The sequence below is a fragment of the Anopheles merus genome, chromosome 2L (genome assembly GCF_017562075.2).
Source record: "Anopheles merus strain MAF chromosome 2L, AmerM5.1, whole genome shotgun sequence".
NCBI classification, from domain to species: domain Eukaryota; kingdom Metazoa; phylum Arthropoda; class Insecta; order Diptera; family Culicidae; genus Anopheles; species Anopheles merus.
In genome coordinates this window covers 50100270-50117681 of record NC_054083.1, presented here as the reverse complement: position 1 = coordinate 50117681, position 17412 = coordinate 50100270, and the positions used below count along the sequence as shown (strand labels likewise).

The following is a 17412-nucleotide window of genomic DNA, read 5'->3' as shown; positions in this document are numbered from 1 at the left end:
TTTTTTCTTGCTTCGCCACATCCTTTCGGATCGGATTCTGCGTCCCGGGAGAAGCGAAACTTCACCTAACGAACTGATTTATGGCCAGTGCCATTGATTTATGGCTGGCTGTTCGCGACCATCCACTAAACCAATGCAAGCGAAGGGAGAGAGAGAGAGAGAGAAAGAATGAACGAGTCTGTAATATCTGGAGCAAAGTTTAAGGAGGATATTGGCGATCAAATGCAGCATGCAATTTGTTGTAATATTTTAAGTTTTGCATATTACAAACAACTTATCATTTAAATTTATGCTCCATTGGGCACGAGAAATAGTATCAATTTTTTTTTAAATTAAAAAGAAAACGCTCACTTTCAAGGCAGACAAAACGACCTTCCCAGAATGTCTGTGCCCCGAACGAGAAACGTGCGCCAAAAATTTCAACAGGTATTATCATTTCACATTGATTTGTCATTGGATAGGATGGGGGAGGCTCTAGTAAAGTATCATTTACCCGTTTTAAGCGGAAAGGGCAGAACCATAACCGCCGACACAAACAAAAGCAACACAAAAAAACCAACGCCCATCAATGCTAACGAGCTTAATTTGCACTTTTCACTCCATTCCCAGGGCGAACTCCTTTTCCCACTGTCGGAGAAACAAAAATAATGATTATTGTTCGATGTAAACACAACCCGAACCTCCCCACCCCGCCATACTTTTCTATCACCATTATCCATTATCCGCGCGCAAAATGGCTGCCAAGGCGAGTGTGTATTGGCGAGCGACAAAAGCGCACAAAGCAGGCAAGGAAAAAGGGCACAACACGATGCTCTATCGATCGGGGGGGAAAAGGCTCACCTGGGACGGACATTTATGTGCGGCGGTCATTATGTTCCGCTACACCAGCCGGACAGCTAACAATAAAAAAAGAACCGCAAAACCACCACTTTTGACTGAAAGTTGACTAAATTAAATAAAAAAAACACCCTGAGAACCTGTGCGGCTGAATTGACCGTTCACGATACACACCTGACCACCTGTGTGTGTGTGAACCCTGACCAAGAATATCCGATCAATAAAGCAATTTTCACACAATTTAGCTTCTTACGTCCGGTTTTACACTCTCCACAAGTCTGTTGCCGTTTTCGGAGGCAGCGGCGACGGCGACGACGACCCGTTCGGCGAAGGACGGGGACGTGCGAGCGCGGTGAACGGATTTGTTGTGCCGGTTTTCTTCTTCCCAGGTGCGGCTGGAGTGTCGTTCAATTACAGTCAGGTTCATTTTGATGGAATTAGTGTCTGCGCAAGGACATAAAACGGGGGCTCTCTCTCTCTCTCCCAAGGACAGTTATTTTGATAATAACCTCTCAATCAAAATTCGGAGAAGTTGAAACACGCCACGGCGGCAGAGGCGGTGGACAAAATTCCCCCGCGGGGAAAATCAAACGAACCGAGCTGGAAAAGCTATTTCCTGTTCACTCGTGCATGTGAAATGATTTCGAAAAAGCAAGCGAATTGCAAGAAATAGTAATAAAAGCATTAAAGTCATTTTCATTCTTTCTACCGGGAAATAGCTGTATTGTCACCTCTCTATTTTGGATAGTTCAAAATACTTGTAGCAAAAGAGATAGTCACGATGCTTGGGGGGAAATTTTAAACCCTAATCCAGAAGCTTTTGTTCTAAAGCATATTTCGTTTACGATAGAAAAAAAACCCCCTTAAATGGCCCACAGAGGAAAAGTTTTTGAGCCTCTTCTGCACAGCTATTCTCTGTGCCAAATTCCACACAGCCCCACAGGTTCAACAGTTTGGCCGGTTTTGCGCTGCCGTTGGCTTTTTGCTCCGACCTTAACTGTTCATATTTTTGCCGCTTTTATGGCCGCAAATGCCTCCATCGCACGTTGGGTCCGAAATTGATTTGCAGACCGAAGCCCCAGGCCTGGAGCCGACCGGAGCTTAAAAGTAGCCATAAAAGAAGCACGGCGCACAAACAAAGCTAAAAAACCATGCTTCGATTCGAGCAGATGCTCGTTTTATACCTGCTTTTTCCTCTCTCTATTTCTTCTTTTTTTAATAAAATTGATTTCCTAACCCCGATGCCCCATGTATAGCTAGGCGGGTGTAAAAACGGGCCCCAAAAATAGAGCGATCTTTTATCGACCAATTTGGGCGTCAGTCAGGTTTCGGTGAAGGTTTCAGCGCCACGCCCGCGCCCACGCTGGGAAGATGATGGACACGGCGACGCGTTGGAACGGGCTTCGAGCATTCTGTTTGATCTGTGTGGGTGCCTCCCAATTTCCCTTTAATTGGCAGCGTTTGATCGTCCAGGGCCTCCAGGAGGAGTCCCTTAAACCATTTAAACACCTTAAATGTATATTCAAATCATTTCTACTTCACATCATTCAACGAGCGAATTGGAAGAGCATGTTGGACCTTCGTTTTACCACCGAAAACAACAGTACACACACTTCAATCGAATTACTAACGCCTTTGCGCGTACAAAACAGACAGCGCTACTTACTGTGGCCGCTTTTCTTTCCGTTCGATTTACTTTTGTTCTTCCTCGGGTAGAGATGGATCTTGCTCTGTCCGCAGCCCATTCTGGTGGCACTTGCAGAAGGTTGTCTAAAGCGGGATACTCTTCACACTACACAGCACACACAGCACACAGCACACGCACACACACGCCCCGGAACTTAGCAGGGACTACCAGTCGAGACTGCCCGGGGCCAGTTTACCGCCCATCGGGAGGGAAAAGCGCTACACGCAACGGTGGTGCGCACCGGATTCAGCACGGCTCGTCACGCAGCGCCACCTCATATTTCCGCCGCATATTTCGTCACACTCATACTGGTACAGGCACACACACGCACACTTGGCAGGCTGTACGGCACACCTAGCACTGAGGTTTGACCACCTGTCACGCACACACGCGCACACAAGGGAGGGAATGAAAAAGAAGGAGGAAAACTATAATTTAAAAGCACTTTTCACACAGTTGTAGAACCATTAAACATTTTTAGTACTGACGATTTCATTAGGAAAACACACACACAATAAAATATATGAAATTCACTCAGTTGTCACTCTCACACACTTTCAACACAGCCACACAGGCACGTAAGATAATCCGGCTTTATTGTATCGAGAGACTTCAAGTGAGTAAGTCACAAAAATCGCTCAGACAGGGAAGCCGAGAAGATGTTGTTTGAGCCATTTTAACAACCCTGAAATGGAAAAAGAAGAAAAACTAGTTTAGTTATTTATCATTTCAAATGATCTAATTATAGTCGAAGGAATATAGAGAACATTTAATAGATACATTTATAATATTACTTTTAAGTGAGAAGAAAAGACGAGGAAATGAATCAAGAAATAAGAAAAGAAATGTGTCACAAATGACAAGAAAAAGCGCCATTATTTTGTGAAATTGTTCCGATTATTTGATGTATTTGCTATTGTATATACTTTGTGTTATTTGTTCTCAATCAAATCAATCAAATTTTTACATACGTCACTTGTCACAATCACACCACTGACTTTAATACACTTAAATTACTTAATTATAGTAATGGAAAAAGGAACAGCTTGCATCCAGCACCAGTAAGCAACGTGTGGGGCACAGCGGCAGCTGAAATAATTGCCACACAGCCACACACACACATAAAGCTATTAGTATCGGTGGTGCATCTTTCCACCGCCGGAAGGCGACCAAACGCCGCCCGCAGCACAGGACAACCGGACCCACACAAAAAGAGAGTAGAGAAAATTATAAGCTAATGGAGTAATGGATCGTGGATCAATTTCCATCCACAGCTTCCACCGTTTCCTCCCATGGCGCCCCTTCCCTCCTCTATCACCCTTTACCGCTCTAGCACACGGGTAAAAAGGATAAACCGAAGCTTTTAACACAGCCACTACAGGGACGGGATGGGTTGGCCCTGTTCACACGTGCCACAGACACACACACACACCGTCCGTCAAACGCCCCGGGGCCTGTTTGCGTAAGCATTTTTATGCTCGCTGTTCCATCAACCCAACCCAACGGTGCGGTGGAGGAGGAAAGGGGTGACGCGTTCGAGCGCATGTTGCTCCCGCGTCGACCGTCGTTGCTTGCGAGAGCACTCGGGGGAAATTATTGTCCAGCGCAAGCGGTGGGAAATGGTTGCCTCCGCACCCTTTTCGTCGACCCCCCCCCCCCCCCAAAACGCACCTCAGCGCCCACGGACCAGTGTTGTTGCCCCGCCGCATTTTAGTAGCTGTTATTCCCATTTCCGGGACTAAGCGAACTCCACACGCCGGCCTTCATTTCACCTAATGCAATCTGCTGCTGCTGCTGCTGCTGCAATAAACTCGTCACAACACAGTCACCATCCGGTCACGGGATGAAAAAAGAAGCCTCAAGCGTCACTGCTCACAGAGCGGATGATGATGATGATGATGATGATGTTTTCTGGCGGCCTCATGTACCAGGATTGCAGCAATGGTTCTGGTTGACACACACAAACACACACACCCACAACGGGGAAAATAGCAGCGCGGCACCGTCAAAATGCCGAACGTGCGTTGCCCGGAAAATTAATTAATCATTGCGTTGCGATAATTTAATTGAATTTTCTGTCCACCCTCCCCTGTCTCCGGGGGTCAGGGTGATTGATGGGTGTGAGAGAAAGGGCAGCCAGAACCGATCGGTGTGGTAAAGGTGTGGATTGTAGGAAGGGAGAAGCAGGGTGATGATGATGGAACGCGCATTGCAAAAGGGGCGAAAGTACCAGGAGGAAAAAAAGGAGGTCACGCAGCACTTTTATAAGATCGCAACGAGATGAGGCGCACAAACACAACGCACAATAGCCATTGAAATGGCACCAACGGTGTGTGTGTGTGTGTGTGTGTGTGTGTGAATACGTACACACTCGGAAAAATCAATACGACTGTGGCTCGTGTCTCGTCAGGTTGATTGAATTGGTTGTCGTTTACGATTGCCATGTCGTACACTTTTAATCACGAAATTTCCACAAAACTCTCAATTTATGTTTGTGTAAAAAAATGTAGGTTCTTTTTCTGTTTAACATAGGTTTTATACCGTTCCACGAGTAAAGAAGCATTAATTTATATCAATTTAATCAATTTTACCACGTGTGCCGCATGATGGAGACGCATGGTACTTCACGATTTTGCTTCAAAGTCTCGAACGAAAGCACCACTTTTCCAACTGTTACTACTTCCTGCTTTGCTCGCATTAATTTCAGCACGGCTGTTAAAGCTCCCCACGCAAAACATCATCAATTATTTTACAAACGCGTAAGATTACTTCGCTCTCCAGCAAAGCGTAACAAAAGCCAGCGCGTCTCGGCTTCAAATCGATTACATTCCTAGCCCCCCCCCCCCCCCAATCCCGCCTAGAGCGCTTTGAAAGCTGCACATTTTAATCGGTACGTGGGCAAACGATCGCCTTCACGCTTCACGGCACCACGGGCACAGCAGAAAGATCGTTAAGCTTCGGCGATGAAGCGACAATCGGAGCCTAAGGGGGCGGGCGGCAGGGGCCAATTGGGTGGAAATGACCCCGCCGGTACTAATAATTTCAGCTTAGCGCGGGGTGGTGGTATAGGGGGGTGGTGCCAACAACATCCCAACACCCCTCGAATGGATTCATAATTTATCATCCACCAGGAAGATAAAGTCATGCCGAGATTGTGAACGTCTCTCCGGTGTGACGGTGGAAAAGCCGAAAGGATCATTCGGGGTGTAAGAGGAAAGAAAAATAGCTTCCTCGAACTCGCAGCAAAAGCGACACAATCCGATGGCCGCCACAGCAACACCCGTGGAATGCTCTTTTTCCGTGTAATTTCTTTGCCTTTCTCTTCTTGATGATTTTCCCACTTCAGTGTGCGCGCACGTGCCTTTGCATGCTGGTGGTTGGAAAAGGATGCATGGCAAAAAAAGGGGAGAGGAGTGCCAGTGGTAAGTTGGGGGTAGCGCACGCAATGGTACCAGCAACCCGACCCAGGGCCGTTGTATTCCCCGGACGCGCGCGCGACACACGCGGCTTTGATAAGAAGTTATGGTTGGGCTGGGCCGGGTGGAGCGAGCATGTTGGATTAAAAAAAGGCTTTCCTCGGCTTCCTCCCAGCTGCTGCAAACGGCCAGTACACAAAGGAAGCCAACCCAGCCGTTGTTGTTTCTGTATCGGGAGTGATAACTTCCTTCCGTTTGCTGTGTGGGTCGGATAGGCTGGACGACCACCGATGGGGAAAGCATTTTTCATCATCTTTCTTTTCCATTCGCTGTTCTTGTGGGCGTACACACGATAAGGGCATCACAGAGGACACCCGTTTTCTTTGCTTTTCAGCGTCATTAAACTACAGCGAAAAACAAACCAGCCTGGTGAAAAATGAAGTCCCCCCTTTTGTTGAGAGTGGCGCAAAAACATGCTTTCTTGCAATTGGTAAAGTTCATTCTGCGAATGAAACTGCTTCCACCTGCTCTTCAAGCGCAAAAGCAAATCATGAAAATGGCTTCTACTAAGCACAGGGAAATACATTGCACACACACACACACAGCAAAAGGTCAACGAACCCCAACAAGGGCTACGGGTTGTGGGCGACAGCACCCAGAGCACGACAGCGCTGCAGCAAAAGAGTGAAGCAAAAAACACGAACGAAATAATCCAAACCTCCCCGCATGAATGCGGTACACTACTGTGTTTCTTTTCCAAGGAAAGGATCAAAAAACCCGCAACAACGGAAACGGAGTGCGGCAGAGGAGCACATTCTTTAAATATTTATCATCTCCGAACGATGACGTGTGTGTCTGTGCGCGCCCTGCTACACGTCAGTCGGAAAGGGGTTTGCACCCTTACGTCAGCCGACAAACGGAATTCCTGGGAAGCGTTTGGTACAGTCGGGGTGAGCCTGATGCATCCCCGAACGTCACACTGGCGTGAAGTATGGACAGAAAGAAAGCTTCAGTCCTAGCTCAACCGCACAAGAGATAGGGATAGGGTAAAGGAAAGAAGGCCTTAAAAAGAAAAAAGAGAATCCATGCTTATACAAATGCTCACGGAGGCACGAAAAACGCATTCTGACGTTTGGTAAAATGTTGAGGTTTGTGTTTTCCATCCCAAATGTTTCGCCCGCAGTGACAGCTGCTTGCAAGAAAACTAAAAAGATGTAAAAAATAGCACCACAAGCCTATTTGCGTCCAGCTAAATGCTGTTAGAATAAAAAAAACGCCTAAAGTTATGCTTTCCGCTGTACAATATTATCTTATTAAGCACATGGTTGCCTCTCACACAAGCCCCTGACGTTTGCATCGTGAAAGAAAAGCTCCTGGGAACGGCTTGTGACGACTTCCGGGAAATGTTTGAATACAGGACCATCCCAACAAAAAACACGAGATAAATCAAAGCCCAAAAGTTGCCAGCATAATAAGGAAGCAGCAGTTCCAATTCCAGGAAGATGCTTCGTTTTTAACGATAACTTCAACCCAGTTCCATCGAAGTGTGTTCCATTTCAAACGTCGGGATGAATGGGCAAGCTAGCTGAACTTAACAACTTTTTGCCGACACAAATCGCTGGTGGTTTTGTGCTGCTGTTTTGCCTGCCTACAAACCTTCAGCCAGCACTGGTACACCTGGCCACATGGCCAAGGTAATCGATATCCAAACCGAGTCCCATCGCCATCACAACCCTTGCACGCGGTAGATACACTGATAGAGCGTTACCCAGCACGGTGTTAACCGCTCAAGCTGATAAAAACAGGCACCGTTTTGATGGGGAGCAGGTGGCCGTGCCGATGCAAGCACAAAAGAGGAAAACAAATGGCGGGAAAGATGAGCACTTTAATGTTATTTTCGGGACATCATCACCGATTCGGCATCTTTTTTTTTTTTTGCATCATGTGTGTTTGTGGCGCATGTGTTGGGTGTGCGTAGCGTACCCTGATTGGAAGTGGTAAACCATTTTTACGCGTCTTACCCCCCCCCCCCCCTTCTTACGGTCCACCAAACACACACGCACACCAGAGGCAACACAGACACGGCCGCGAGCGTACGTGAAATCTAACGCAAACCATCCGGTTTTTGTGCAAACAACACCCCATTAACGGAAGCGGCTGAAGCGGTGTGTGTGTGTGTGTGTGTGTGTGTGTGTGTGTGTGTGTGTGTGTGTGTGTGTGAAGGTGTGTTTTTTCTCCCCTTCCTTTTTCACACTCATCTCACTCTCTCTCGCGCTTTCCAATGGGGTCGAACATGCGTCAAGTGTTGAGTGTCTCGACTGCTTCGAAATTGAGTGCAAAGTGCTCGCCACCATCACCTGCTCGCTCTCTTTCCGCGCTCTGCACACTGCACACTTGGTGGTGAGCCAATGGCCATCTTTCGGCGGAAAATGTAGATCACGACCAGCCAACCACCAAAAAAAAAGAAACAAAATGAAACAACTCCCCCCGGGAGCGAGAGATAGACGAAAGAAGAGCGACCACGAATCAATAAAACGCGATACGTGGGGCCGATGGTGTGGCGATGGTGGCAAACTCGTGCGCCACTCGTGCCCGAGGTTATGGTGCACGCACGGTGCACTTCCTAACACCTTCTTCCCACCCACCCACTCTCCCGAGCACTATCTCTCCACCCTGGCGTACGACCCCGGATAAGATACGGTGCCGAGTGTGGTGGACGGACGGTGTTGGGAGCTATTTTTAGTGCACTAGGTATAATTAGATTTTGTACCACTCGCTATGACATACGACCACCGTGCGCGGGCCAGCGCACGGCCTACTTTCGCTAGTGTAGGTCACGGATGGATGGCAGGGGGAGGAGAAGGGGGAGGGGAGGAGTAGTAGATGGACAGTGTGTGTGCTGAAGAGTGAACCAAACACACCGAGAAAGAGAGAGATCTGTCAAGAACGGACAGGACAAGGCAAGACACGGGGGTTCGAAACCCTCCAGGCATTCCCCGATTTTCCTGGAGAGGGCGGCGCTGGAGGGTTGGATGGATTCAATTGTACGCGCAGAGAAAATGCAAAGCAAATGCGCTGCCCGGGGGGCCAGAACTAAATCGCCACAATATACATACATACATACATACACATATATATGAAGGTTTGATTTGTGCTAGCGCTGATGCGCTCTTCGTCAAATTACGCTATACCCGGTTCATCTGAAGCAATAAAACCCGGCTCTCACATTTCAGCGAATCCATTTGCCACCGTTTTAACGGGCGATTGTTTCTGTTGAATGCAATTACATTGTTTTAAATTAATAAAAGCGTTTTCAACCGTAAAGAGCTCAATGTTTGCTTCAAAACGCCTAACATTATGCAATGTACATTACAAACGCCACTTTTTTAGGGTATGATAAGCAAAAACATCCTCTTTATATGCATTTAGAAGTGTATTAAACCTAAAACTTTGACTTGATACTGTATCTACAGTGTGTGTGCGCGCTTTTCCACAGCAATGCCACACTATTTGTATATGTACGTGCGTCTTGCTCCATTCTCTGTTGAGCCTATTAAGTGTCGCTGAGTGCTGGTGCTGGAGCGACATTATATACAGTGCCACCACCACCACACAAATGACCCAAATGGAGTGCTAACGAAGAGCACAGCCGTTTCCCGCCAGGGGCCGCATAGATAGACACGCAATCGGGTGGCAAACGTTGGTGGTCCTATGACAATGGCTGCCGGCACGTCTCCGGACCAAGGGCAATCTTCCTCCTCTCGACCCATCTGCACTGATTACGCGCAACACACACACACACACACACACACACACCACACACACACACACACACACACACACACACAACACACACACACACACACACACAACACACACACACACACACACACACACAACACACACACACACACACCACACACACACACACACAACACACACACACACACACACACACACACACAACACACACACACACACACACACCACACCACACACACACACACACACACACACACCACACACACACACACACACACACACACACACACACACACACACCACACACACACACACACACACACACACACACACACACACACACACACACACACACACACACACACACACCGACAAACAGCGACAAAGAAGCTCAATACGGAGGGACCGAGCAAGCAAGGGAAGGAAAGTTTTCGGTCCCGAGCGGCAAAACACGGTGCCAGGAAATGAAGGAGCTCCACAGCACAATCGTAAGTGGAGCGCTCCCCGGACGGAAGACAAATGAGCGGACGGTGCCCCACCAGACCATTTTCGCCGTCACATGTTGCACTGTTCGCGACTGCTTGTGCGCTGTCAGCAACCGCACGGCGAAGGATTGTGCTGGAACGTCTTCCTGCCCGGCTTCCCCACGGCCAATGATTCATTGAGCAGCGGACGAAGGGTCGTGAAAGCTCTTCCGCGCAAGTGGCTAGTGAGAATCGCTCCCAACCGGGAGTGAGGAGTGCGGAAAGTGTTTCTCGATAAATAATAAACATCCTTGAGCTTCGGCTGCCGGTCCGTCGGTGTGGTGTGCGAAGGTGTTGCGAAGTAAGCAGCACTTCCCTTTTGAAAAGGCCACCCTCCGACCGACACCGACACACACACACGAGGGGGTGAGTGTTTTCTTCTATTTTTGGGCGACTCCATAATAAGGAAAGGTTCTTGATGACGGGGGAGATTATACTTGCACGACAGAGGGCAGCAACACTTTCGTACACCTCACGGCGGTCTTACAGTGTGCGCAATTGTTGCGCAAAAAGAAGGGGAGGGAAAAAGGCATCATTGTTTGATCGCAATATGAATAGCGACTTGCAGGACTTGCCTGGTTGACATTTCGTTAGGAAACAGGGTCTCTGGAACAACAAAACGGGCGAAACTGTCCCTTTTTTGAGTAGTGCAACACTACGGGGCAAAATAGGTTAACAGCGCAATAGGGAACACAGGTTTTCTTTGCCACTGTCACAGAACATTCGGTTGTGTTTTATGGTCCATATTGCCAACAAAACAGCAGCATGGGTGTGTCGGTGCGATTTGTGGGGCATGGATATTGTGTCAAGGTGGCACAGCACCTGAACTGCATACAGCAAAAAATCATGTTCAACTGTGTACATCGATCGTAAGCACTGTTAAGCGGATAATCATCCATCAGACAACAGACATCAAGAAGAAAGGCAAAAAAAAATGCTAAACGTTTCAACAAGCGGCTTACCTACTTTCAACTGAGATTACGAAAAAGCCTTACCAAAGCGCCTAGTGTTATGCAATGTGCACGACAAAATGTTGTTAATAAAGCAAAGGGAGCTAAACTCTAACCTAAAGTTTGTGAAATTTCTTCACCGACATTCTGACGCACGTCGACTGTGATCTACACTGAAGATATTCCAGATACACCACAACACATCTTCGGTTGCGGCCATCTGCAATCAGCTATGCAGATGATCCAGTTATTCTAATTTGTCCATCGTGACGTGCTACTCCTGCCCCAGTCCTGTCCCATATCCATCCATCTCTCAGCAAGATTTATCGAACCAGAAATCACACAATTTGGTCCATACGGTTGAGAAAGCTTCTCGGCTCGTGTCGCATTGGCCACAAAGATCCAGCGTAGGTTTGATACGCACACACCCACACACACCCACAACCGAGCCACATACCTGCTCTGCCCTTCGGAGTTCGGAGGAAAATCCAATAACTTAATTAGAGCGTATATAACCCAAAAGACCTGCTGCTATACACACTGCTGTGCCTTTGCTCGGAAGCCTCCAGCCATCTTCTCGCCCCCCTCGTTGGAGGGATGGACAGATATATCACTTCAATCCTGGTGCTTATTCGTCCACAACACCGGCCCTCCGCTCGCAAAGTAAGGTCGTGTGGCAGAGCCCCTGCTGGTAATAGTTTCGGTAGTATAGCAACCGGGACACACTCAAAGACACCGGAGCTCCTATGCAGAGTGTCAACCGGATAGCGTTACTGCTGCCATAATTCAATTATGCATGCAGAGGAGTGGGCACTGCTGGGTAAAGGTCGCCACGAAAAAAGGGGTTGGAGCTAGCATTAAAGCCCGAAATGAGGAGATTTGCATTTGCTAACGCCATGTGAGACATCCCAGCCATACAGCACATACACCGACAGTTCCAACCCATCCGTATGGCTCTTTTTACAAACGGAGGGGACACACTTTGGGGAGTGCGCGATTGGGAGTGGCGAAATTCAACCCCTTTTCACGCCGGGGATTCGATCCTTTGGCAAATCGGATCGGTACGTGCTAACTGCAGCCCACAGTGCGACTGAGTGGAGATTATTTACAACAAAACTAACCGGGTGTGGAGGACCACACTAGGCTACTCTGCTCCACACACAGGGAAGCGAGAAGTCGTAAAGAGGATAAAAATATAGATTTGATTTGATCCTACTGACCTCCACCAACCTCTGATAGGCTGCTCCGGGACATATGGCGAATGCAAACCAGGCGGTATGTGAGCAAAAAAGGAACCAGATATGTACACCGCAAATTGGATTCCCTCCTCTCTGTGATACATAATATCCGAGCCTTTCATTAGAGCCTTTGCTTCGGTGTATTTCAGGATAGATGACTGCCCTGAGGCCAGGGTTCAGTGGGTTCGTCTCGTGCGGTGTTAACTGTTGGATTGCTAGGCAGCGAGTGGCGTCAATATTAAGTTCCTAGCAGCTGTCAAAGCCCCTACAAATCTCGTATTACGACATGCTTTCGGAATCATTATTTTCATTATGTTGTTAGAAATGTCAAAAGAGTAGATGCCGTTCATTCCTCCCTTGGTTGAGTAACTCCTGAACATCAAAGTCTTTTTGTTCCAGCTAATTCAAACACCTTCCCAAATTAGTCATGAGCATTTCTGCACCCGTTATGCTTCTTCTGATAGGCAGTGGGTCACATAATTGATGTAAATATAACACCACTAGTGATGCAGTAGCGCGTATTTCATCAAAACCATTTACTCCAGGTACTTGAATCTTCACAAAAAAGTCACATTTTCGGAACGTGAATCAGTAGCGTACCATCAGTGACGGCAGCGTAAGCCTTCCCGTGAATACAAATGTCATAAGCCCTTCGTGGGCTTTTTGCCGTATTCTCTCCGCGTGCGTTAAACATCAAAACAGCTTTAGCAGTTTGCCAGAAACACACCAATACACAGCTCTACCGTCAACGGATTAGGAATTCCTCGGCACTCCCAACGACGCTGTGCGGGCTAGACATCCAAATGCGGACGTTCCGACCAAAAAGAAAAACAAGAAAACCTAGACAGACACCCCCCGGCACCCTGTGCGAAGGTCTGAAAATCCCTTTTCAAATCTTGGGCGCAGCTTATCGGCACGTCGGCATGACGGATTTGGTCGTTCGGCTGTGGCTCCCTGAAGTGCCGTTATGCTGTTTGAATGATGTGTGTGTGTATCTGTGTGCTTGTGTGTGTATGTTTGAACTGATAACGATAGCTAAGCGCACCTTCTCCCGTTGACGTCCACGACCAAAAAGCAAAGGGAAAGAAAAGGGGAGCAGCAGTTAGTACAGCAAGCGAGGCAATCCCACAAATGCAGCAGGGAATGTGACTTCCACGCTGATTAAGAGTGACGCTGGTACGCTCTGCGGTAAAGACAGCTGCCAACCAACCGTCGACAAACACTTACACACACACACACACACACAAACGCTGGGTTCGATTTAGCACGTGTTGGTCTTATCACACGAACGCGCAAAAGCAATAGCCGTGTCGATAAAATAAACTGCACGCACACCAGTTGACAACGGGAGACAAACAGTTCACACCTTTCTGCAGGGACCGCAGAACCAATCCCGAAGGCCCGAATGCCATTCCGGGGAAGTTGTTGAGCAAGAAGCAGATGCATTTTTCTGATAGAAGAGCAGTACGGATTGAGGTTGCCAACCTGAGTGAAAACTCAGCTGTACTATCACGTTCGGGGTAGGCTGAGTACGGCAGAGTGTGTGTGAGAGGAGGACCCAAACACGACTGTCAGAGATTGTGGCTTTGTGGTTAGTGCTTGTGCGTGGCTACTACCCCTTTTCAATGCTCCTGCTTTTCTGAGCCGATGATGGTTACTTCCAGGAAACACCCGAGTGGGTTTGTTATCACACGATACCAAAAACTGGAGCCCTAAAAGTGGTACCCACAATTCAACCTTGGCAACTGAAGCACTCGAGTAACGCTCTTAAACACACGCTGTTGACTTGGAACGGATTAGTGGACCTGTTTGCAGAGACTGGGAACGATAACTTCCTCTTAATCACCCCCTTCTATTCATCTTTCTGGCTCTCTCACTGTGCAAAATATGTGTTAATTATGGAACAAAAACGACGACACTAAGTAAAAACCACACAAAAACGAAGTGCCAAGCGATTGCCGCAACGGCTGACGACACTCCCGACCGTTCACAGGCATCCTCCGGGGTTCACAATATTTACACTTGGCTGCGCGCAAGGATTTTCACCGGGCCCCGAAATGAAAAGCCTACAGTAGCAGTAGGGTTGGCTTTTTCCATCCTCTTTTCTGACCGTCTCTCCCATGCACTCAATTTTTTCAGTGCTTAAACTCGTATCCCGTTTTTTTTTTGTGTTCCTATACACACCAACACGTACACACACACTAAGGTAAAAGTTGCACTCGTTTCATTTTTCCACTTTTCCCATTTTCCATTTTTCCTCGAACGCTGTTTTTCCGGTTGGATTGCGTTTCACCTTCACTTTCACGTGTGTGTTTGTTCGTCCCGACACGCACTTACACGCACACATGCATACGGGCAAAAGGAAACGGGGGACGGGCTTTCCCCTCCCTACCATCCCTTCCCCCGGTCGGGGTAGGAGGGAGGATGAGCCACCTTCATACTTTTCGCTTCCCTTCCTGCCCCATCGCTCATCGCAGTAGGCTTTTCTTTTCATGCTCGATCAACCTCGAAAACGCTCGGTGGTGCTGCGCTCGGTTCACAATTTTCCCACATCAACACACACACACACATACAGACACCCGTTTTACACATTTACTCTCTTTCTTGTCTGTGAAAAAGGAGCACAACACTTTGCTCTCGCTCTCTCTCTTTTTTTCATGCAATCTTCTCAAGCCAAGAGGGAGAGAGAGAGAGAGAGAGAGAGCGAGAGAGTGCGCCCAAAGGACCAAAGTTTGAACGAGTCGGAATCATCGGAAAATTGGCCCCCTTTTTCCAGGAAAAAAGGATGCGCGTATCCTTCTCCTTTACAAATTGTGTGTTTGTGTGTGTGTGTGTTTGTGTGAGCGCTGTTGTTCGCGTGATTGTCACTTTCCGTAAAAAAAAAACAACAAAAAGGATAACTCTAAACCCATTTTCCCATCCCCTGGCAACGCACACACACACACGTCAACTACGATTAGCCTGAAAAATGGAATGGAAGGAAGACGCGTCTCCCTGCCCTGTGTTCACGAGAACTGTTTGGGGCTTTTGGGCTTTTTTTACGAACACACACATACACACACACACACCCGCGTACACATTGCACTCTTGAGAGCAAAAGCTTTGTTGAAAAAGGATGCCGTTTTTCTTTCCCAAATTACACTTTCCAGCGACTCACAGCAGACGGACTTCTTTTTCACACACACACGCACACACTCAAAGGACACCTTCTTTACAAAAAAAGACACAGAATTCCAACACTGCACAACAAGCACAACCACACACGCAGCACTGGTCACTCCACTGCTTGAACGGCCCGCGGCTGTTTGATTACGATCCTTGCGCGAGCATCCTTACACCGCCGCCCTGTCCTAACCGTTTTTGACCCGGAGTAACCCTCTCCCTCTCCTCCAACGTCTCCGCCCTCTTGAAAGCTGGTTTCGCTTGATGGGTTGAACGAGAAGTAACAAAAAACACACACACACGCCGGCAGCACTCTGCGTTTGAGGTCAGAGGCTTCTTGGATGAATGTGGATTGTGTTTTGTTCGCTTTGGACGTTTGCAACGGCCCGGGCCCGAGGGTGTACTGGACTAATGAAGTGAACGCACACAGAAAGCGTCCCCTCTCCCCCCTTTTTCGTTTCACTTCAGTGGACAACGGACACACACACGCAGCTGGCGTGCTGGTCGGTGTGCGTTGAGTGTGTAAAGGAATGTTTCCCTTTTTTTAATGAACATTTGAAGCTAAAAAAGGACATTGCAGGTCAAACGCTATTTTGAAGTCAAGAAGATCGTGACAATCATCAAAGCAGGCGTCGGTTTTAAATCCTTCTAATGCCTTCTTGCATGAATAACAGCTCTTGTAGGAGCGACAGGACTCACACAAAAAAACGGCCGTCTGTGGCCTGTACTTGCTCCCTTTCCCGCTTTCACGCTTTCCACACGCACGCACACACATTTCTTACCTACTTTTTATGCTTGTTTGTTTTTCACTGGCTCTGGCTTCTACTACGCCTCAACGAGGCGACTGCACGCAGGACCGGAGATGGGAGTTGGAGTGGAAAAACACGGCAGGCGACGACAAACGACGGCGACGGCTCCACCGCGCACACACACGCGCACGCACAACACATTCACACAGCACCGCACCAGCTTGTACGCATGTACACCGCACACACACACACGCACGCACACCGTCTACAAGTCTGAAGGACGAAAACAGCGCTGAGCGACGGGAAGAGCGTAACGCCCCGTCCACCCGCCCGGATGTTTGAACTGCGTGTCCAACCCACTTCTCCCCCTCCCCTACCAGTGCAACCCACCACCCTTTGACAACGACAAACCACGACGACGTTGGGGACCACACACACGCACGCACACAGACGCCAATACAACAACAAAAAATACAGCAAAGCCGACTGTGTGATGATGATGAGAGCTGCGCTGCTGCTGCTGCTGTGCTTCCTGCGATACGGACGCGAAAACGTACACTGAGAACACACGCGCGCGGAAGGTTGCTTAGCTAATGCGTTTGGGGTCTGCCTGGCCTGCCTAACAATCTCCGTCGTCGTCGTCGTCGTCTGGCTTCCGTCGGGGATGTATTTTGTCAAGGCGCGACGCAACGCGCGGTTTAGAACGGAGAGCGCGAGAGCGAGCGAGAGAAAGCAAGAGCGGGTGCGCGTGACGCAACACGCGTTTGTATCCGTTTTTATCGTGCTGCGAGAGATAGCCGCCCATACCTGTGCGACAGATAGAACGAGATATAGCGATTAGGAAAGTGAAGGGAGTGAGAGTGAGATGGGGAGAGTGAAAACGCGCGTGTTCTCACCTGGAGAAGTGTTGATCGGTGAGGAAATCTATTTTTCCTTGGCCGGCGGTCGCGCGCGCTGTTTACATAGCAGGTATGGAAATGCACCAACACCAACACAATGCGTATATCTATGTGTGTGTGTTTGTGGATAGGACTGCGAAAAGAAAGCGTTATGAAAGAGAGGGAGAAGGTTAGATCTCGTAGCCGAC

General features: G+C 48.3%; 1 protein-coding gene across 12 annotated transcripts in view; it reads right to left on the bottom strand.

Moving 5' to 3' along the window:
• Positions 1-16995, bottom strand: part of LOC121591759 (putative cyclin-dependent serine/threonine-protein kinase DDB_G0272797/DDB_G0274007) — a 76629-nt gene extending 59634 nt beyond the window's left edge. Inside the window, exons 1-3 of one of the 12 annotated variants that reach the window (XM_041912674.1) lie at positions 16716-16995; positions 3013-3209; positions 2504-2899 (exon numbers count right to left, since the gene is read on the bottom strand). In XM_041912674.1, coding sequence (XP_041768608.1) covers positions 2504-2582 — 79 coding nt within the window. In that variant the 5' untranslated portion in view covers positions 2583-2899; positions 3013-3209; positions 16716-16995. The other 11 variants (XM_041912677.1, XM_041912676.1, XM_041912670.1 and 8 more) reach the window with 11 other exon arrangements.
• Between the last annotated feature and the right edge of the window lie 417 nt (positions 16996-17412).